The sequence below is a fragment of the Anolis carolinensis genome, unplaced genomic scaffold (assembly GCF_035594765.1).
Source record: "Anolis carolinensis isolate JA03-04 unplaced genomic scaffold, rAnoCar3.1.pri scaffold_23, whole genome shotgun sequence".
Classification (NCBI taxonomy): domain Eukaryota; kingdom Metazoa; phylum Chordata; class Lepidosauria; order Squamata; family Dactyloidae; genus Anolis; species Anolis carolinensis.
The window spans coordinates 420,434-444,001 of record NW_026943832.1 but is presented as its reverse complement, the minus strand read 5'-3'; the positions used below and the strand labels follow the sequence as shown (position 1 = coordinate 444,001).

General features: G+C 38.6%; 2 protein-coding genes across 3 annotated transcripts in view; one reads left to right on the top strand and one right to left on the bottom strand.

Annotated features, from left to right (window-relative positions):
- The window catches only part of LOC134294797 (probable methyltransferase-like protein 25), a 145,115-nt gene extending 136,056 nt beyond the window's left edge, over positions 1 to 9,059 (bottom strand). For both annotated transcript variants that reach the window (XM_062966526.1, XM_062966527.1), the window contains exon 1: positions 8,771 to 9,059. In XM_062966526.1, the coding sequence (XP_062822596.1) occupies positions 8,771 to 9,059 (289 nt within the window). The remainder of the gene's footprint in view (positions 1 to 8,770) is intronic.
- Positions 9,060 to 9,245: 186 nt separating this feature from the next.
- Positions 9,246 to 22,535, top strand: LOC134294795 (thyroid transcription factor 1-associated protein 26-like). Its single transcript, XM_062966523.1, has 4 exons — positions 9,246 to 9,381; positions 14,223 to 14,445; positions 15,799 to 15,898; positions 21,143 to 22,535. The coding sequence occupies exons 1-4, from the start codon at positions 9,246 to 9,248 to the stop codon at positions 21,155 to 21,157; spliced, it is 474 nt and encodes a 157-aa protein (XP_062822593.1). The 3' UTR covers positions 21,158 to 22,535.
- Positions 22,536 to 23,568: the final 1,033 nt, after the last annotated feature.

Sequence of the window (23,568 nt, the reverse complement as noted above, 5' to 3'; positions counted from 1 at the left end):
TTTCAGATGCATGGCTGTACAAATGCCTATTTTTTATCAGTGCTAAACTCTAATGAGCTCATTTTGGTACAATCCAGATTAAAGGGTATTTTAGCACGACACTGCATGTTCTCTGCATCCGTTCAATAAGTATTTATTTAACCCTTAGTCCATATTCACAACAAGCCACAGAATTATTTCAAAGATAAAAAATAATTTGGTCAATGCATCAAGCCACATAATCCAATCTAAGAAGATTACAGCAGTTCATTGCTGCTCTAGGATTTCAGCATAGCCATTTGTACTATTTATACATGATTATTGTTCAAAGGATTAATTATATGAAACTATGAAATCCATGGGGTCATCCTAAGTCAACAAGTGATTTAAAGGTATACGCACACATGTGGGATTTAGGCTTTATAAAAATTATCAATAGATATTTTGAGATGTATTTTTGCTTTTTTCTAAGTTTGCATGCTCAAAGGCATCACATCTTAAACTGGAAACTAAGATGGGTCAGTCCTGCTTTCTACTTGGATGAGAGACTACCAATGAATACTAGGTGCTGTAAGCTTTTCTTCAGAGGAAAGAACTGGCAAAGCCACCTCTGAAATATTCCTTACCTAAGAAAACGCTGCAAAATTCATGGAGTCACCATAAGTCTGTGAGTAATTTGAAATCCCATTACAGGCTACAGGTATGCTTCATTTACATGTGGATGTGAGGGCGATCTGGCTGCGACATCTGTCACCCCATTGATCATTTACATGTAATGACAGTACTCTGATTTAATTGCAGATATTTCATGAATAAATCAGACAGCAGTATTTTGAAAATTTTGGAATGTTTTAATATTAAGGTCTCATCGCTATGATTTAAATGTAACACCTTATAATTTTTATAGTTTAAATAGTTTCTAATTTTCAAAGCATACATTTTAAAAAATGTCTTCCTGATGTTGCAGATCTAAAAGGAGCTTATTAAAGGTTATCCTGCATTTTTATCTAGGGCAGGGGTTCTTAACCATTTTTTTCCTACAGACCCTAAGTTTTGCCAGTCAAATGAAAACAACAAAGCCCTCTGAGAATGTAGTAGCAGATAATTTTATGGCATACATCGGAATGTCTTTCAATTAAAGTTTAGGATTATTCAAAATTACATTTTACAAAGATAATAAAGTTATTATTTTCAATTCAAGCTCACAGACCCCCTGAAATCTTTCCATAGACTCCCAAGGAGTCCATGGAACCCTGTGTTGAGAAATCCAGTGTTGAGGATCAGAAGATGGGAGAGAGATTAAACACAGCTGGCCCTCTGTAACCATGGATTTTGCATCCATTGCTTGAAAATATTCCAAAGGAAAACAAATCTCCAAAAGCGAAACTTAAAACTTAATTTTGCCATTTTTATAAGGGACACCATTTTACTATACCACTGTATATCAAGGGACTTGAGCAGTCAGACAGGAACACAGAAAGGGAATTTCACACAACTTGGGAGTGCCATCTACACTAAGCACGGGCAAATTTCGACCCTCTAGATGTTTTAGATTTGAACTCCCACAATTCCTAATAGCCTACCAGCTGTTAGGAATTGTGGGTGTTGAAATCCAAAACACCTGGAGGGCCGAAGTTTGCCAATGCCCGATATGCACTGAAATTAATGCAGTCTGACATCATCTTAGCTGCGATGGCTGAATGTAATGTTGTCATGGGAGTTGTAGTTTTACAAGGTCTTTATTTATATCCCGCCCTTCTCACCCCAAAGGGGACTCTGAGCGGTTTACAAGTTATACGTATATACAATACTAGCTGTGCCCGGCCACGCGTTGCTGTGGCGAAGAATGGTGGTATGGGAAATAAAGTATTGAGGAATTGGTGGTAGTTAAGGTAAAGGGTAAACGTTTTCCTCTGACATTAAGCCCAGTCATGTATGATTCTGGGGGTTGGTGCTCATCTCCATTTCTAAGCCGGAGCCGTCGTTGTCCGTAGACTCCTCCAAGGTCATGTGGGATGACTGCATGGAGCGGCGTTACCTTCCCACCGGAGCAGTACCTATTGATGCACTCACATTTACATGTTTTTGAACTTCTGGGTTGGCAGAAGCTGGGGCTAACAGTGGGGGCTCTGTCAGTTCCCCCAATTGAAAACTGCGGCCTTTCGGTCCAGAAGTTCAGCAGCTCAGCGCTTTAACATGCTGTGCCATCAGGGGCCATTATTTCCTAAAGGTTGTGAATATGCAATATTTCTGATTGTTTTTTTTTTTGTCTGTTGGAGGCAAGTATGAATGCTGCAATTAGGAAAAATGATTAGGATGTAATGGCCTTGTAGATTTAAAGCCTAGCTGTTTCCTCCCTGAGTGATTTGTTTGTTGGGAGGTGTTAGCTGGCCCTGATTGTTTCCTGTCTGGAATTACCTTGTTTTCAGAGTGGTGTTGTTTGCGATATTTTATATGCTTCTACTGTCTGTGGCCCTGAGAAAACAGAGGATTGGCCAGACTTTGATGATGGGAATCCTTTGTTGGGAGGTGTTAGCTGGCCCTGATTGTTTTCTGTGTGGAATTCCCCTATTTTCAGAGTGTTGTTCTTTATTTAGTGTTCTGATTTTAGAGATTGTATTGTTCTGTTTTATTATACCACATTAATTTTTTTATATTCTGATTTTAGTGTTTTTGAATACTTGGAGCCAGATTGTATTCATTTTCACGGTTGACCGCAACACACTAATAATAATAATAATAATAATAGTAAGGATAGTAATGATAGTAATAAATAATGACTTTGGTAATACATAGTGCTTCACTGCCTTCTCAGCTTCCTTTCTGGAAGAATCCTTTCTTGGGAGGTGTTAGCTGGCCCTGATTGTTTCCTTTGTGGAATTTCCAATTTCCTTGCTTTATTTACTTTCTTTATTTCTTTATTACTGTCCTGGTTTTAGAGATTATATTGTTCTGCATTATTCTATCCTAGAAATTATTTCATATCAAAGTAGAATCTCACTTATCCAACATTCGCTTATACAATGTTCTGGATTATCCAACACAGTCTGCCTTTTCATAATCAATGTTTTTGTAGTCAGTGTTTCAAATTCATTGTGATATTTTACTGGCAAATTTGTAAATACAGTACAGTAGAGTCTCACTTATCCAACATAAGTGGGCTGGCAAAATGTTGGATAACCGAATATGTTGGATAATAAGGAGGCGTTAAGGAAAAGCCTATTAAATATCAAATTAGGTTATGATTTTACAAATGAAACACCAAAACATCATGTTAGACAACAAATTTGGCAGAAAAAGTAGTTCAATACGCAGTAATGCTATGTAGTAATTACTGTATTTATGAATTTAGCACCAAAATATCACGATATATTGAAAACATTGACTACAAAAATGCGTTGGATAATCCAGAACGTTGGATAAGCGAGTGTTGGATAAGTGAGACTCTACTGTAATTACTACATAGCATTACTGCGCATGGAACTACTTTTTCTGTCAAATTTGTTGTATAATATGATGTTTTGGTGCTTAATTTGTATAACGATTACCTAATTTGATGTTTAATCAGCTTTTCCTGAATCCCTTCTTATTATCCAATATATTTACTTATCCTGCCGGCCTGTTTATGTTGGATAAGTGAGAGTCTACTGTATATTTCTAATCTTATATTATCTGCTCAGAACTGGATTATATGAGGCCCTTTCTTCACAGTTGTATAAAATGCACACTGAAGTGGATTATATGGCAGTGTGGAGTCAAGATAATCCAGTGCAAAGCAGATAATATAAGATTATAAATGGGTTATATAGCTGTGTGGAAGGACCTTGAGTCTACACTGCCATATAATCCAGTGCAAATTAGATAATCTGTGGAAGAAGTCTAAGTGAGGCCTAAATTTGCCTGTCCCCTAACTGAAACCTGGCTGTCCCTTGGTTGCTAGGCAACGAAGTGGGCAGAGATTAGCCCTCTAAACTGGCAGCAATTGGATAAAAACAATTATTGCTCTCCCTCTAATTAGGACTTTATTTTTCTTTTCTTTTTGTTGTATCACCCTAGAGGCGTGGATGATGGGTTGTGTTGTCAAATTTCGGGGTTGTGGGGCCTGTAGTTTTGTTGTTTTGTCCACTGCCCTGATGCCATCACTCTTTTATATATATAGATATTATATTATTAGCATAGCACAATATTAGTATTATACATTACTATATTGTACTATACCACTATACTGCAATATTATTAGTAACATTACATGTACTATATAACATATAATTATTATATTGTATTATTAGTATTATATTGTATTACATTATAATATTATCAATATTAAATGTATATACAGTGTATTATATTATTTGTATAGAACAATGTTAGTATTATATATTACTACGTATATTATTGCTAAAGGGTGGGACTCCCAACGGATTATTTTTGGCTCTTTCCACACAGCTGAATAAAATCCACACTGAACTGGATTATAAGGCAGTGTGAACTCAGATAACCCAGATCAATGCAGATATTGTGGATTACCTGCCTTGATATTCTGCATTATATGTCTGTGTGGAAAAGCCCTTGATTTCCTCTATCAAAGAACTACAAATCCCATGATTCCATAGCCTTGGGTCGAAGCAGTTAAAAGTGGTTCCAAACTGCCTTCATTCTGCAGTGCAGATGCACCCAAGAAGGCACACAAAAACAAGAGCCTCTAGAGAGCAACTCTACTGGTATAAATTAATGTCGGAGGTTAAAAAATAATAATGGGTGATGCAGAGAGCCTGGCAACTGCTTCCCTCAGCGGGAACACCTAGGGCAGCAATATTACTACAGTAGAGTCTCACTTATCCAACATAAACGGGCCGGCAGAACGTTGGATAAGCGAATATGTTGGATAGTAAGGAGAGATTCAGGAGAAGCCTATTAAACATCAAATTAAGTTATGATTTTACAAATTAAGCACCAAAACATCATGTTATACAACAAATCTGGCAGAAAAAGTAGTTCAATACGCAGTAATACTACGTAGTAATTACTGTATTTATGAATTTCGCACCAAAATATCGTGATATATTGAAAACATTGACTACAAAAATGTGTTGGATAATCCAGAACGTTGGATAAGCGAGTGTTGGATAAGTGAGACTCTACTGTAGTATAAACTCAAAATAGGCGCCACCAGCGGCACAAGGGGAGGCCTAGGGATAAATAACCTCCTTCCCCACAAACCGCTCGCCAGAGACCTCGAAGGTATTCGCGACAAGAACAAGGCCCTCAAGCCTCCGCCCACATCCAGCCCTCGCGAAGGACTCTCCAGTCTCTAAAATGGCTGCCAAAAGTGCTTCGGCAACGATTGGATACGGCCCTTCCTATTGGCTGGCAGGCGCGGCGAAGGCGGGTCCACGCAGGGGATGGTGGTTTTGGATTGGGCAAGGCAGCGCCATGTTAAACCCTGGCAGACTGAGGAAGAGTGGAAACCAATCTGCAGGAGTATAACAATTGGACACCCTTTGATTGGCCTGGCTGACTGCTATGGTATCAGGGCATTTGTAGTTTTACAAAACTTTCCTTGTATAGTCAGTTTCAGCAGACTACAGCTCCCATGTATAACTTTGAAATGAGTTGCATGATTATAGGGTGTGTCTGTACTGTAGAATTAATGCAGTCTAGCACTACTTTAAACTGCCATGGCTCAAGGCTATGAAAGACTGTCTGGGTAGGCCTGCTGGTATTGAGTATTGAGTTTTAAGACTGTCTGGGTTGGCCTGCTGAAATACCACCTGGTATTGAGCCATAGCGGTCCAAAGAGGTGTCAAACTGTGTTTATTCTGCAGTGTAGAAGCACTCTGTGGCTACACTTCAACACCAGTTTAACTGGTGGCTCTGTACTAACTGCACAATTTGAGGATTTGTAGTTTTGTGAGAGAGTCAACTTTCACTGTCAGTTGCCAAGAAACTATAAATCCCACAATTCTATAGCATTGAGAGAATAACACCAGGATGGAAAGTTTGTCTGCAGAAGTACGTACAGCAAAAATACAACATGGACTTATTAAATTGAGATTTCACCCACATGTTGAACATACTTCTTCATTTATATTTTAAGATCAGGTTTTTGCATGTATAACTCATTTTCTCTCCAGCACAGCATGTCCTTGCCATTTTAAAATTCTAAATTGCTTGAAATGATAAGTTCTAAATGGCTTGAAATTAGTTAATTTTTGGACCACAATTCCCAAAACCAAGAGGTGGCTATGCTGGCTGAGTCTAAAAGCTGTAAAGAATAATTTTCTTAAATTTGAATGGTGTTGGAGGAATGCTAGAAAGATATCTTCTGGACACTTTAACCTTGGAATCATCATCATCATCATCATCATCATCATCATCATCATCGTTTTATGTCAGAGCTTTCCAAAATGTGTGTCTCAGCATCTTAGGTGTGCCACGCAAACATAATGAGAAACCTCTGAATTTATGTAAAATAAGCAATAAATCACATTTAAAATAATATAAATGAAAGGTTTAATGAGCTATGTTGTGTTTCCATACTAGTGTTTAGATCCAGGGAAGACATGCTTCCCTTCTATTCTTCCTTGGTCAGACCACACCTGGAATACTGTGTCCAAGGGCCATCCATGTCATGGTTTGCAAAGATACTATATGTGTGTTAACCCGAAGCCCTCCTGGTTCTAAGCATTTTGGATAAGGAATGCTCATGAATGTACGTAACACATGTTATCCATTCATGCATAACATGGATTTTGAAACACATAAAACATTTCCCAATCATTTCATGTTGGTGACATATTTTTAGACACTCATCATTTCACAACACAGTAATTCCATTTTACTAGCAAAGTGGAGGTTAAACCAAACCCTTATAAGAGATACAGGCACATCCATAAATTATAATAACAAAATCATAGAATTGTGGAGTTGGAAGAGACCTTGTGGATCAGCCAGTCCAACCCCTTGCCAAGAAGCAGGAAAATCCCACTCATAGCATTCCCAACAGATGGTTATCCAGCCTCTGCTTAAAAGCCTCCAAAGAAGGAGCCTCCACCACACTCCGGGCAGAGAGTTCCACTGCTGAACAGCTTTCACAGTGAGGAAGTTCTTAATGTTCAGGTGGAATCTCCTTTCCTGCAATTTGAAGCTGTTGTTCCGCATCCTAGTCTCTAGGGCAGCAGAAGACAAGCTTGCTCCCTCCTCCCTATGACTTCGCCTCACATATTTATACATTGCCATCATCATGTCTCCTCTCAGACTTCTCTTTTGCAGGCTAAACATGCTTAGCTCTTTAAGCCATTCCTCATAGGGCTTGTTTTCCAGACCCTTGATCATTTTAGTCGCCCTCCTCTGGACACATTCCAGCTTGTCGATGTCTCCCTTAAATTGCGGTGCCCAGAATTGGACAAAGTATTCTAGGTGTGGTCTGACCAAGGCAGAATAGAAGGGTAGCATGACTTCCCTGGACCTAGACACTAGACTCCTATTGATGCAGGCCTAAATCCCATTGGCTTTTTTCGCCGCCGCATCACATTGTAGGCTCATGTTTAACTTGTTGTCCACGAGGACTCCAAGATCTTTTTCACATGTACTGCTGTCGAACCATGCGTCCCCCATTCTGTATTTTTTTGCATTTCATTTTTTCTGCCTAAGTGGAGTATCTTGCATTTGTCCCTGTTGAACTTCATTTGGTTAGTTTCAGCCCATCTCTCTAATCTGTCAAGATCGTTTTGAATTCTGCTCCTGTCTTCTGGAGTATTAGCTACCCCTCTCAATTTGGTGTCATCTGCAAACTTTATGATCGTGCCTTCTAACCCTTCATCTAAGTCATTAATAAAGATGTTGAACAGAATCAGGCCCAGGACGGAACCCTGTGCACACATGTATGAGCTGGGCATAGAAACAACAGGGTGTAACTCTTCTATTCCCTGGCCATCACCCCCTGTTTGGCAAAACCAGGCCCTCCCTCCCTTCCCTTCTAATAGTCTATTCCAGGGGTCCTCAAACTTTTGAAGTAGAGGGCCGGTCCACAATCCTTCAGACTGTTGTGGGGCCGAATTATCATTTGAAAAAAATACAAATTCCTATGTATACTGCACACGTCTTATTTGTAGTGAAACAACAACAACAACAACAACAACAATGAAAGAACAATACAATATTTAAAAATGAAAACAATTTTAACCAACATAAACCTATCAGGATTTCAATGGAAAGTGTGGGCCTGCTACTGGCCAATGAAATAGTCAAGTTAATTAGGATTGTTGTTGTGGATTAGGATTGTTCAAGTCATTTCAGACTTTGGCCGAGCCTAAGTCTAAAATTAATTATTTATTTACTGCATTTATTTACTACATTTATATCCCGCCCTTCTCACCCCGAAGGGGACTCAGAGCAGCTATATGTACATACAATATATTATATTATTAGCATAGCACAATATTAGCATTATATAATTCTATATTGAACTATACCACTATACTATTATATGTTATGTAATATATAACATATAATTAATATTATTATATGGTATTATTAGTAGTATTATATTGTATAACATAATATTATTATCAATATTATATGTATATACAATATATTATTAAAACTAATACAAAAATATTATATTATAAAACTGAGGGCGGGGGCCAGGTAAATGACCTTGGAGGGCCGCATCTGGCCCCCAGGCCTTAGTTTGGGGACCCCTGGTCTATTCCTTCAGCATCCATCCCTTCCTTCCTTCCTTCCTTCCTTCCTTCCTTCCTTCCTTCCTGAAGATCCTAAGGGGTCTTACCGGCGGGCTCCTCCAGAGGGCGCTGCTCCGGCGCCTCTTCCAGGAGCCTCCGAAGCCTGTCTCCACTCAGCGCCTCCAGCACCGTCTCCGGGGGAAGCGCCACCATCTTCTCCCACAGGCCTCGCGTGTAAAAGTCCACCGTGTGAGCCAGGCACAGCGGCAGGGCCCGGCGCAGGAACCGAGCCACGGCCCGTATCCGAGCGGCCACCCTCTCGGCTGACGGCTCCGGAGGCAGCAGGCAGGGCTCCTCCTCCAACAGGCCCGATGAAGAAGCCTCGGCAACCGACATCGCCCCGGCTGAAGGGAAACCAAGGTTCGGCGATCAATTGGCACTGCCTGTTGCTGAGTTTTATCGCCACGCATGCGCCGTATCCGCCTCAGGCAAAATGAATCGAAATAGACTGTGAGGGCGCTCTATTGGTGACGCGAAAGGTACGCGACGAAACTGGGAGAAGAGAGGCTGGCTTCCAGGCTCATGGCGCCGGTGACGAAAAAGAGTGTTTCTTCGGGTTGGAAAGGAAATGGAGAGTCGGAAAAGCCGAAGGCGCGTTTGGGCCAGAAGAGGCCGTGGAGGAGGGACCCTCGTCAAGTAAAAGGGAGCGTCCAGGAGGGTAAGAACGGCAGGAAGGAGAGAGGGGAAGCAAGGGCCTCACTGTGGGTCTACACTACAGAATCAGCACAGTCTGACACTAGCTTAATGCAATGGAATGGTGGGATATGTGGCTTGATGAGGCACTAGCACTCTTCGGCAGAGAAGGCTAAAAACCTAGGGAAACGACTACAAGTAATAATACTAATATTGGACTAGGCTAATCTATCTATATATATAAATGAGTGATGGCATCACGGCGACCCACAAAACAACAAAACTACAGGCCCCCCAACCTCGAAATTTGACAAGACAACCCATCATCCATGCCTCTAGGTTGATACAACAAAAAGAAAAGAAAAATAAAGTCCTACTTAGAGGGAGAGCAATAATTGTTTTTATCCAATTGCTGCCACTTAGAAGGCTAAGCTCCGCCCACTTGGTCTAGCAACCCACTCAGCCCAGTGTTAATAAAAGAATAAAAAATAAAATAAATACAAATAATACAATAAAAATAATTAAAAACACTAAAAAATTAATACAATAAAATACTATAACAAAATAACTAAAAATAATACAACAAAATAATAAAATATAATAAATAAAAAAGATAAGTTACAATAAAATTAATTAAAAAATACAAATTACGTCAAATAAAAATTCCACAACAACTTTTAACCAATACCACCACCACTTTGCCACAGCAACGCGTGGCTGGGCACAGCTAGTATCTATATATATAAAAGAGTGATGGCATCAGGGCAGCGGACAAAACAACAAAACTACAGGCCCCCCAACCTCAACATTTGACCACATAACCCATCATCCACGGCTCTAGGTTGATACAACAAAAAGAAAAGAAAAATAAAGTCCTAATTAGAGGGAGAGGAATAATTGTTTTTATCCAATTGCTGTCAGTTACAAAACTAAGTTCCACCCACTTGGTCTCCTAGCAACCCACTCAGCCCAAGGGACAGGCACAAGACTTTGGACAGACCCCTAAGGGCCATCCAGCCCAACCCTTTCTACTATGCAATGTATAAATACTATACAATGTATAAATACTATACAATACTACACAGGGACATAGACCCCTTCTACCCTCACCACTTCACAGTACACAAACAACCAAATGCATACTAAACATAAGGACAACCATACAACAGACATTCAATACCACCACTACCTCAACAAGTTCTCACCAACACCACCAGACAACGCCACAGCAAAGCGTGGCCGGGCATAGCTAGTATACATATAACATTGATAATAATATACAATAATAGGTACTAATAATATTGTAATATAATAAGACTAATGCCCCCTATTTGGAACAGTAAAATACAGAGATTGCTGCAGGTAAAAACAGTAAAATTCAATTTCAGTCTTGTAAAGTGCTTGATAAAAAATCTGAAGGTCTCATATATGTAAGGAATCAAAATATGGTCAAAGGCTTCTCGGAAAAGCTATGTCTTCAATTGTGTGCGGAAGGCTTGGAGGGTGGGGGCTAGCCTAATCTCCCTCAGAAGGGCATTCTAAAGCCAGGGGGCCACCACTGAAAAGGCCCTCTCTCATCCCCACCAGCCACACTTGAGACGGAAGTGAGAATGAGAGGAGGACCCGAAGTGTATAGGGCTTTATAGGTAATAACTTGCACTTTGAATTGGGTCCAGAAAGTCAGCAGCAGCCAGTGGAGCTGCTTTAGGGGCATGGTGTTCTCCCTATAACCAGCTGCAGTTAGTAATCTGCACTAACTGCAGTTTCCAAGCCATCTCCAAAGGCAGCCCCATGTAGAGTGCATTGCAGTAGTCCATTCTAGATGTAACTAAGGCATGGACCACCGTGGCCAAGTCAGGCTTTTTGAAGTATGGTTGCAGTTGGTGCACAAGTTTTAATTGTGCGAAGGCCCTCCCAGCCACCGCTGACACTGAGCTTCAAGTGTCAGTGCTGAATCCAGGAGGACCCCCAAACTGTGGACCTGTGTCTTAAGTGGGAGTGTGAGTCTCCACATGGAGAGATAAAGTGGGATATAAATAAATAAATAAAAACTCTTGTGATACTAGAGCATCACGCCATGGCAATTAAAATGGTATCAAGCTGCAATAATTCTACAGCGTATATGCACCCCTCACCATGCAGATTGTTTGCTTTATTTCTTTTTGTTGTTATGTGTTCCTTACTGAACTGTTTTGGCTGTAGGTTAAATCCAATTGTTAATCCCCACAGAGATGAGACCTGTGGAAGTTGGCAAGCTATGAAAGTATTTTGGACTTGCAGTTGGATTTAGGCAAATATGCACAGACCTTTTGATGTCACATAAAATGTTTTGTCATACTTTGAGATTCCTTTTTTTGTGGGAATTAATCCCTCTGTGTTCACAGTAGGCATTTTGTTCTTTCTCTCGTTCTCTCATGCTGTATAGGTTGAGCATCCCTTATCAATCCTTCAAAATAGTCCATATGGATGTTTGAGATGAGGCCACCCACAAACAAAAATATTAAAAATATTTACATACATTTTCCTCTCAGGCTATATGAAATATAACAAAATCTCAATAATAATAAACTTTATAATTTGTATACCACCCTATCTCCCCAAAGGGACTCAGGGCGGTTTCCAACATATAAGGCAAACATTCAGTTGCAGGAAAGAAAACCGTACAGACAATACATTGAAATAGACACATTCAACAATATAACACAACCTAATTGACTTAACAAAAAATATCATCCTAAAATTCCAAAAACGCGTTAAAACACACTAAAAGTAAAAAAAGGTGTTTTTTTTTTTTTAAAAAAAAACCATTTCATTGTAGCTACATCAGAAAAAGGTTCAACAAACCAATGGCCAAGATTATAAGATGAATGTGGCCAACTATAAAAGAGCTGTGCCAGGGATGGTGCAACATCTTGTTACGCACAAAATCTTAAACTTTTAGCCCCAGTTATTTTGAATAAGCGCTGCTCAACTTGTATTCGTAAGTGTAACCTAAAATCCACATGCAATCAAAAACAGGAAGACAGATTTCAGGTTTGTTGGACAATGGATTCGGGGCAGCTTACAACATAAATAATACAATAGAGTGCAATACAGTAAGATACGTAGAACGGAATAAACAATAATACACCCAGTCAATATAAAACAAAATACAGCACAAAAACTATGATATTATATTGTGATATGCTACTGTGATGTTTTAACATTTTTTTCTGACAATAGTACAGCTTTGCTGTGCATTGTGAAATGTCCCCTCCCTGCCATTTCTGCCCCTTTCTCTTCTCTTTCAAAGGCAAAAATTGAAGGAAAACTGGAAACGTTTGGATCCCAAAAGAGTTGGCCTTAGTCAGGATGAGATAGTGGACAGGAGAGAAAAAGTGTCTCCATGAGACCTGGTATTGCCTACTCCTGATATAGAATTCTAGGGCTGGAAGAGACCCCAAGGGCCATCCAGTCCAACCCCCTGCCATGCAAGAAAGCACAATCAAACCACTCCCGATAGACAGCCTCTGCAGAAAAGCCTTCAGAGAAGGAGATTCCACCACACTCCAAGCCATCCTGTGCCACTCTCCCACAGCTCTTATTCTCAGGAAATTCTTCCTAATCTTTTCAGTCAAATCTCTTTCCCTGCCATTTGAACTCATGTCTCCCTTGTGCTCTGGTCTCTAGAGCAGCAGAAAGTCAGTTTTCTCCCTCCCCCCTTTGAAATCTTGACACATGGTTCTCATGTTCCCTCTCTACCTTCTCTTCTCCCAGCTAAACATCTCCCAGGAGGAAGTGAGGATGGAAAAGGAGAAGGGAGGGAGGGAGGAAAGACAAAAGGGATGGAAGGAAGGGGAAAGTGAGAGTGAAGGATGGAGGGAGGAAAGAGGGAAGGAAGGAAAGACAAAGGGTGAAGGGGAAGGAAGGGGGAAGGAGGAAGGGAAGAGAGAAGGAAGGATCGGATGGTGAGAAAGAGAGAAGGCCTGAGAAAAGAGTCCAAGGGACCACATCCACTACCCGGGCCTGGGTTTGCCCATAGCTGATTTAGAACCATTTCTCCTTGAGAGCAAGCAGAATGTTGGATTATCACTATAAAAACTTAATTTGTGTTACCCATTATACCCCAGTTTGCTTGATGTAACATAGTATTTGTTTCAGTCATAATATTGACAGATGTCCTTGTCACTGACTGCTCAAGGGTGATAAACTAATGTTAGGCACAACACTGAATTTGGCTGAAACTCTTTTCATACTACAAAACTGGGTTCGGAAAAGATGTTAGGCAGTATTAACATTTTATTAACATTTATGCTGTAATCTTTTTCTTTGGAGTAAATTAGATTTACCTGACATAGATAAATGTTTTTCAGTAAAGATTCTTCTTTAATTCGCCTGTCTAATTGCTGCAATACTACTAATAATACAGCTATCTTTATTGGCTTGACAGCTACAAAGTAGTATTATTTCAAACTAATGTATTACAAGTAATATTATCTGGATATAAGCCCCTGGTGGCGCAATGGGTTAAACCCTTGTGCCAGCAGCACTGCTGACTTGAAGGTTGGGTTGTTGACCTGAAGGTTTTTGGTTCAAATCCGGGGAGAGCACAGTTGCGCAACCTCTGTCAGCTCCAACTCCTCATGCGGGGACATGAGAGAAGCCTCCCACAAGGATGGTAAAAAACATCAGACATCTAGGTGTCCCCTGGGCAACGTCCTTGCAGACAGCCAGTTCTCTCATACCAGAAGCAACTTGCAGTTTTTCAAGTCGCTCCTGACATGAAAAAAAAATTCATACAGTAACTTGGGGAGGCAGCAATATTCACAAAAAGTTGTATTTGTTTAATAACATGTTTCTTCACATTAAATACTCTGATGTCTTTAGGTAAAGGCTTTGCTTATTGGAGAAAACAAAAGATCCGACATGATTATAAGAAATTACTAAAAAAGGAAAGCAATGTAAATTCCAAGAAGATTGAGTACACAGAAGATTACCCAGAACACTTGAAGCATCTTTATTTAGCCGAAGAAGAAATGCTTAAGAAACAACAGAAACCTAGAAAAATTAGTGAAGGTATACAGGAAGGAAAGGACTCTATAACACCAAAGTAAGAAATGTTTTATAGCTGCTATTTTACTATGATTCCTTTTACGTGCAAACATAATTTGTTTTTGTAACTGGTGAAAATTATTCCTTCAGTATAGAAATGAAGGCAGTTTTCTTTCTTAATGTTAATTTTTATCTTGTAAAATATTTTTTCTTATGAACCTTGCCCATGGTGTTTTGAGATTGTATAAAGTAGACTTCTCCTTATTATAGTGTTTCAAGTGATTTTAAGTGACTTGTATATTTACATCTATTTTAATACTTGTATGTTGTGAATTTTAAATTACATTTTGTATGTTGTGAGCCACTTTATGACTCATTTAAGAGACAAAAGCGTAATAATAATAATAATAATATACATATTCAACCTGTTCACATATAACAATATACTGTTTGTTTTAATCATAGCCTGTTGCTTACACAAAAGATAAACAAACAAATCACAAATTGTCTTTTTTTTAAAAAAAATTCCTATCCCTTTTATCAAATCTTTGTTTCAGTGTGGGTATCTAGAAAAAAGGTCATGTCTGTTGGTTTAGCAAGACAGAACTGATGGCAACAGCAAACCATAGAGTTAATTTATGGTGTGTTTTTTCTGGTTAATTAACCAGCACACCATGGATTGTAAAGCAAATATTGCCCCAGACAGTTTTAAAGTCTTGATGGTTCCATTTTTAATTTAAGAAAAATGTCTTAACTGGTTAAGAAACAGTCAGCTGTCAAGTTTCAAAGGGATCCATGTGTCTGACTCAGGTTTTAAAATTAAACTAATAAGAGAGAAGAATTTTTAAAAAGAAAGGAAAGCCTGCTTGTTTATCTTAACAGTCTTAAGATAAATTGATTGTTCAGAAGTAACAATTTACTTTCAAGTCAATCTGTTTAGGATTACATTTTATGTTTATCCCAGCTGAGTAAAACCTATTTGTTTTTTTAGATAGTAGTTTTCTGCTATCTAAAATGAGCTTTCAAAATTCAATCTTCTGTTAGAATGTGTGTTATTTAAAGTGTTACCTTAGGTTTGTTTTTTTCCCTTGCTACTTGTTTGCGTGTTCAAACATCAGTTGTTCAGAACAATAACGACAGAACAGTAAACTGACAGATCACTTTGGCCTTTTTATATGAAATCCAAAATGTGCTGGCAGTGGAAACCCGTAGCTTCCGATGCTACTCCCCTAAATTATTATAATAGTAAGAAGAGGTACTCATTGTTTGTCAAATTCCTACTGCCACTGCTGTTGTCTAAGTGGTTAAAGAACTATATCTTCATTATGTTTTTGTCATTTCATAAATGCTGTCAATTAGCAAGCAGTACTGATACACTCAATTTAATCACCAGTGTGCTTGTCTAATCCAGATTCAGTAGAGTTGGGAGACAATTAAAAATAAAAACAGCAAACCAGAAAGCAAAAGAAGATTATGAGAAGATAAAGGCAGAGCGAGATCGGAAAAAAGAGGTATGGAAACTTTTATGCTGAATCTTTTTGACACAGTCTTAACTTTAACTGAAATAGGTAGCACTATGGAATACTTAATGGACAGAGCAGTGGCTATCATTGCCTGCCCCCTCACATGCAGCTTGATCATGTCAACCAACTCCTTTGTATAGTAATGTTATGAGAGATATTATGTTCTATAATCTCTATTTTCTGACCTTGGTATAACTCCAGAATTACAGTGTATATTCTCAGAATAGATTTCTGAAGAAGATAAAAAATATAACACTATCTGCACAGCATTGGGAAGAAGCAAAACATCCAGCAACATTTATCTATTCAAAAAATACAGAAGATGGATATGAGAATCAAAGCAAAATTACGATATATAGTTGTGTATAAGTGGCCTCATGTATAAGTTGAGAACAAGTTTTGGAGTCAAAATTAGATTTTTATATGATCCATCGATATGTTGTGGGCCATTCCATGGCGAAGAGAATGCATCTGCACTGCTATTCACTCAGGCACTCCAAGAGGCCAGAAGGGATGCCTCAGTGGAGAGGATGGAAGGAGTCATTGCTTCTTTTAGGGTTCTCCTGGAACAGATTAAGCTCTGGCTTTTCACCATTCTACTCAAAGATGGTAAAAAGTTGGCAAAAGTTAAACTACAGCACTTTCATTGAGCTGTGGATAGGTTGACCAGGCTTTTGGTTTTTGACTAATTTTTTTTTACTTTTTAATAAGTATAAACAGCAAGGTTTTTTTCTAATAAGAAGGCCAATTGAAAGTGGACTTTGTTAGATAGGATGACAGAACAGAAAAGGTTATCTACCATTCCAAAAGAAAGATATATTGTGCCAAGTGATGATGTGATCATCTGATAATACCTCTGCTTGGAAGTGGTGGGTGAGACCAGATAGATTTGGCATAAAAATAACAACTGTATGAGAAAGTGGTTTGCCTTCAAAAACTAAGCAAAACTATCCAAGAGGGAGGAAGAGACCTGGAAGATAGAGGGAAGGCACATCTAAGTCTATCCCTAGGGTGGTGAATCCACTCTTGATTTTAATCCAAACTTCCAATGAGTGATCCAAGATGCTCACCCTGTCCTCAAAATGTACTCACTACCTTGAAAAGTGCCTTCAAATAAAGTTGATAATTTATGGGAGTGTGCCACAAAGCAGCCAATATAGGCCTACTGGGTCTCCCTTCTTCAGGGCCTAAGTAAGGGGCCTCATAACTTAACTAGACAGGGACACATTTGTCCTAAATCCAGAGCTGCATCCAGTCCTCATCTAACTGGCCTGTATGCGCAGGTGTAAAGGAAAAACATGACCTTACACTATTCATTTGTTAATAGGGTTTATTGCCTCCCATGGAACATTTTTAAGGGCAGACAAATCTTTTTTAGTTATGCAACAAGTGATCTGATTTTAGAATGTTCAGGGAAAGAAAAAAGACTGCAATAGTAACCTGTAATAGCATCAACATTGTTGCTTCAGTCTTACAATTTCTTCTTACTTAGATCTTACTTTTGGGAGTCAGCTAAAATGTCCAGGTTCTTATTTCTCAGTTGTGTAGTCAAATCCACATTTTCTTATGCAGTAAGTCTTATTCTCTCAGAGTAAGGGATTTTTTTAATTCGCTCAGAGTAAGGGATTTTAGAGGTTTTTGTATGCTTGCAAACTTTGATCTCAGTTACATTTTTCTCCCTCCCCAATTTAGTCAACTCCTGGTTTGCAAGCAAAATGTAAATGATATGAGTGGGTTTTTTTCAGCACCAAGGATTACACACATGATTAGTTGGACTGTTGCATCAAATATTAATGTTCACTTAAATGTTATTAACTTCTTATTATGTGCCTTCCAGCTTACAGCAACTCTAAGGCTAACTTACAATATGGTTTTATTGGCATGATTTGTTAAGTGGGAGTAGTGACATTGCCTCTCAGAATGTGACTTACATAAGTCTCCCCATGATTTTGATGGCTGAGCTAGGAGGGCCTAAAGGCACCCAATCCCATCTGATCTTGGAAGATCAGGGTCACGTTGGGTTAGTATTTTGATGGGAGACTTAGCTTAGATTACTGGTTGAGAAGTGAGTCCATATATCCAGATGCTGTAAAACTGAGGGTCCCAAGTTGTCTGGTTTTTGGTAGTAGATATAATGGGTCTAGTCATGGCACTTGAGATATGTCCATTTCAGTTTGATGTGTCAGTTGAGATTTCTATGATTGTGTGTCCTTCTGATATTTATCAGTGGGATCTCTAGGTAGGATTCTTTAAAACACGGTGTTTTCCATGGTCCATCTCAGTCTGCAATCTGACTTATTCATGATGATGACTGCTCTTAAGCACAAACTTTTCTTAATATAATCAAAGAAACCGAAGATGTGGTACCTTTAAATAAAATTGTGTTAACTTCATGGATTGTGGTTCCTTACTGAAAAAAAAATCAAGCAAAACTTGGAAAGGCTATCATTTTTGAGCAACAATTTCCAGAATCCCCTAGCTGGCATAGGATTCTTAGAGTTGCTCTCTGTAAAAGATTATCTAATCTCTGCACTCAGGTATTTTACTTGTATACTGCAAGCACAGCCAATAAATAACTAATTTTCAGAAGTATAATTTACACTTCCATAATTCCTTGCAATATATCTCCTGGTGTAATTATCCTGTTGCAGAAAAGTAGGGCTGACATAGATTTTACATCTTTATTCTTGTTTTAAATGATTCATGTGATCTAATTGGTTTCAGAGATTTCTGGTTTTTATCCTTTGTTGAGGAAACCCCACTGGGTGGAGGCATGGAGCTGAATTTGAGCAGGATAAAATAATGTGCGTACAAAAGTTCAACAGAACTGATAACAGCCAGACCTCAATAGATCCAATGCTATTTTAAGGCACAATGAGGTTTAAGGACTTGCAATTTAACAAAATTGCCTGAAGAAGTATCAGACACTGGCTGAAAACTAAAATTATCTTAGTACAAAAGGGCTTTCCTTCCCTCCCTTCCTTTCACAGCCTCCCACCCTCCTCCAAAGCATAATATAGAGGGTTTTGTAGCTCTCCAGCAGGATTTTTAAGGCTGAGCAAATAACTGCAGAAAGAAGGGGAAATTATTCCTTTCCTTCTATGGAACATCTCTATGAGATCCTACTTAATAATTTCAATTTTAAGTTCTTCATGTTCTTAAACAAAATGGCTCAATCATAAGGCCTGTAGTGCAAGGCTGTGGGCACTTCATTCTATCCATGTGATCAATTCCTTTGGAAATGATATGTTGTTCAATTTAAAGCTTTACATTGAATTGTTTTGCCATGCAAGATTCTTTCATGGGTGCAACCGTGGTCTCCCCCATCAGACAGTAGCAAGTGACAGATTTTTTAAAAAAGCAAACAGTGAAGAACTCCTTTGGCAGAGAAAAAGTGGGGTACAAATACATAGAAGAAGAAGAGTAGCAAGGAGGAGGAGGAAAATAGCTGGGACATGTGAGATTATCTTATTTTTTCTGCTCAGCCTATCCTCTAGCAGGCAAAATTGTTGGGCTCTAAAACTTGGTAGACTTGCATCAAAAATTGGTGGTATAATGAACCAAGTGAGAGTAATACTTACTTAAGAGTTTGCATGTGTCGAAGTAATTTACTCCTCTTATTAGTTACAATGTTTAAAAAACGGAAAAACACCCACTTACCATTATTTGTCGCTGTGTTAGAAAAAGTAGCTCATTAGCTTACTTGTTACTTGTTGCCATGTTTGTTACTTTTCATGATTTTCCTGAGAGAAAATAAAATTTGTATCAAGAAAAGAGCATAAACTAGCAGATAGTACTTTCACTAAAAAAGGAGGCTCCCCTCTTCAGAAAGTTCTCTCTCACATATGAAGAACGACAGAGAACAGAACAGAAACAACCATGTTCCCCTTCCTCATGTTTGATTTAAGTTTAGAATGCTGAGGTTGAGCAGTTGTTTTTCACTATTCTTACAGTTAATTTAGAGTTCGAAAGTCATCCTCCAACAGAAAAATGTCAGTATTCCTTGACCATGTGAAATGTAACTTCCACAAATCTGATGTAATTAATTGCAAAAAGTATCCATTCAGATGTGTGTGCATGACATTTACCAGCAGAGGTCTTGGTCATTTCTCTATTTATATGTGCTGCCTAGAGTATGATGCGTAAGACCAGCTTTTATTTATTAATTACACTTTGCTTCACTTTTTCTCCAAGGAGCTCAAGCTTGCTTGTGATCCGCTTTGTTGTAATTTGTTTGTATGTTTTCTATGAATGTTTGTCATATATATTGGAAGCCACTTTGAGTTCCTATGGGGAGATAGGGTGATCTACAAATAAAGATGATGATGATGATGGTTATTATTATTATTATTATTATTGTACACCTAATCCCAATCTCATCCTCAAAGCAACCCCTGTGAGAAGAAAATGACTGAATTAAGATCATGTAATAGATGCCATGATGCAGTGGTAACTTGGACCTCCACAACATCAACACTTTAACCACCAGAAGACAATAGCCTGTGTGTTTTAAACAACTGTTTTTCCTTCATTTTATTTTACCCACATTCCATTTCATACTGAATATAGATACCTATCTGTTTATCCGATTATTTTCTATGCTTGATGGAATGGCTAGCTGTGTCCCACTCAATCTTCTATCACAGTACGCATTCTAAGTCATTTGGGCTTTTTTATATATAAATACATACGAAACAGGATATAATAACAAGATTGGTTTAGGATTGCGGGCAAATATTACACTAGATTATTCAACAGCACTGTGCTTTCAGGAACCATCTTGTGTAAGATGGCTTCTAATATATCTGAGTGTTATTAGATGGGAAGTGTGATAAACGGGGTATTGCCTTTAAATCAAATGCTATTGATGGCTGAGCTGTATGAGCCATTGTCTGTTTGCAATTGTGAAGCTGTTTCTGAGCTCTTTCCAGCGCTTTGTTGCTGAGCAACAGCATTTGTCCTCTCCAGTTAAGCATTTGTAGCATGTATGGATGGATTAAAAATAAGAATGGCATGTCATGAAAGCCACTCTACTCCACTGTTCTTAACTATTCCCAACAAAGCAAAATGACTTGTGTGACAAAAGCATATTGCAACCTGACAAGAAATAAACTACAAAACCAAGAAAGTGGAGAGTCTGGTCCATGCAAAGTTTAATGGACCAGGAAGGGGGGGCGCGGGCTTCCAGCTGACAAGTGAAAACAACTCATTTTAAAATTTATGCCTGCTCAGATGTTACTAATGTGAACATGGCAAGAATATGACAGATGTGGACAACTTCATAGAGACCAGTATTCACCCCCAAGAACTTGCTGTGGGCTGCATTGCTCCTGAAAACATGCAAGATTGGCTATCCAAAAAACATAGCAGTGGGAAGTGACGAAAACAAATCTAGCAGGTGAGAAGGCTTTGAGGGGCGCTTTGTGCAAAAACCACAATAGAAGTAGGAGGCTCTCAGGAAGAGAAATGTTCAGAAAGAACCTGAGGGTGTTAAAATGACCTTGGGGAATTGAGTGAAGTCTTCACAGATTTTGTCCTCTCCTGTCCTCAGCTGTGTAAATATAGAAAGGCATTACTCTTCCATTATCAAAAAATATTTAGTATCCTAAAGGGGAAGGACAGTCTCAGTTTATATGTTTATCTGAAAGTATATGAAGGTGATATATAAAACTTGGCAAAATCTGTTTCTCTTCCCTCCGTACCCCCTTCAGACCAAAAAAAGACAACATCTTGTCTTATGCAAGTCCCCCGCAGTAGTGGTAATTCACCTATTAAAGAGATCACAATGTCTTCTTGCATTAATTTAAATCTCTCCCCACCCCCCGCCCCGTGTGGTTGGGACCATATAAGTGACTCCCTGAAATTCACCATGTTTTGTTCCCTAATAAAATTTCCCTTCAGTCTCCAAATTATGTATATTGAATTAACTTAAAAGTAATTTGAGTATTTAGAAAAATGTTATAGGTATCAAAAAGAAATACAAGAGAAAGGACAAAATGATCCAGGGTAGTAAATGTGACCCAGGAAATGTAAACACAGTAAATGTAAAGGTTTAAGGGTGAATTGTTTTCAATGTCTCACTCTTTGCAATGCTAGAAATTTGGGGAAGGAAAATTTCATTGACAGTGCAGAATTCTTATTTGGGGGCAATGCCCACATTCTTCCTCCCCTTGGTCTACAGGATGGAAAAGGGGCTGTGCTTTTAGCATGAAGTAATGAAACACTTCCTAGAGACTGACACATTAGGGAATAGCCTTCTCTGCTCATGAAAAGCCTAGTTCACTTAGCATGTGAGTAGAAACAACCTCACAATCAAAAACTGCTTCCCATGACAGATTCTTTCACAGCATATGAAGGGTTAAAAAGTGCTGCAGCACCTCCAAGGATGGTGCCAAATACATATCCCTGAAGTTTTGTTGCACAAACAATCCATGAACCAAGCTGCTATGCCACATATTGCTTGCATTTGAGCTTTTTAAAAGCCCTATGTTTTCCTGAGCTGACATGAAATAACTTATAATGTGTATTCTGACCCATTATTGGACATACATTTTGGAGAACCACTATGGAGTTTATTGTTATATTTTGTACTTTTGAATTTAAATAAAGGTTTTGTGAAATATTAGATGTTGATGGCCCTTCTATTCCTCTTTAGCTCCACATATAGCTAGGTTGGAGCAGCAGCCATAGCTCAAGGGTAGAGCATATTCTTGAGGTCTGTAGAAAGATATGAGTTTAATTTCACACTTTTTCAGTATGAGGTACTGCAGGTCTTTGCCAGAAGCTACAAATCGTGTTACCATCATTCAGATTAGACACAAAAAACCTGGTACGCTGTAGCTTCAATTAATCCTAATCCCAAGTATTTGCATTGTTAATCCATTTATCAAACCATCTAACCATTTGTTTATGAGAATGGAAACCAAGATGGAGGTCTTGAGAAGTACATACAAAAATACAGTAAATCCAAAACCTAAAACATCATATTTTTAAAATTGCAGCACCCAGAATCCCCTAGCCATTAGCTATGATAGCTGGGGATTCTGTGAGTTCTCATCTTCAGAAGAGCTGAAACAATTTGAAACACGACTGTTATATATTTGAGTCAAATGCATAAAGGTCAATATAGTGACAATGTTGTTTTTCTTGAATGGTAGCCATACTCAGTACTGAATTGTGTCTCAGTTTTGAAGCTGGAGAACTTCTAAGATACAAATAAGTTGTGATGTATCATAGATTGGTTCTTAAGAAAACAAGAAGGTTGCTTTGTATTGTTTCTTTCTGTGTGTAAACATGCCAGGTGAGCAAAACTCATAGTGCATGCATGTATAAATAAACTTTTCATAATTAAGCCCACGAGAATGTACAAAAATAGAAATAATAGGAAAAGCATGAGCGAAGCAATTAGTAAGCTATTATTCTTGCACTTGATGCTCTTAAGGCAAAACTGGCCTCTGCCTACATGCTTCTAAGCATGTATGTCAGATTTAATTTATTAATGAAAGAGCATTAGAGGTATGCTGTACGTTTCCGGTTTTCAGCTTCACAATGGAAGCTTTAGGCTGCTACTCACCATAACAATGGGGCTGCATTTGCTTTGAAAGTTAGGCCAATGAAATCTCAGCAACTCTCATAAAAAATAAAGCAGAGAGATCCAA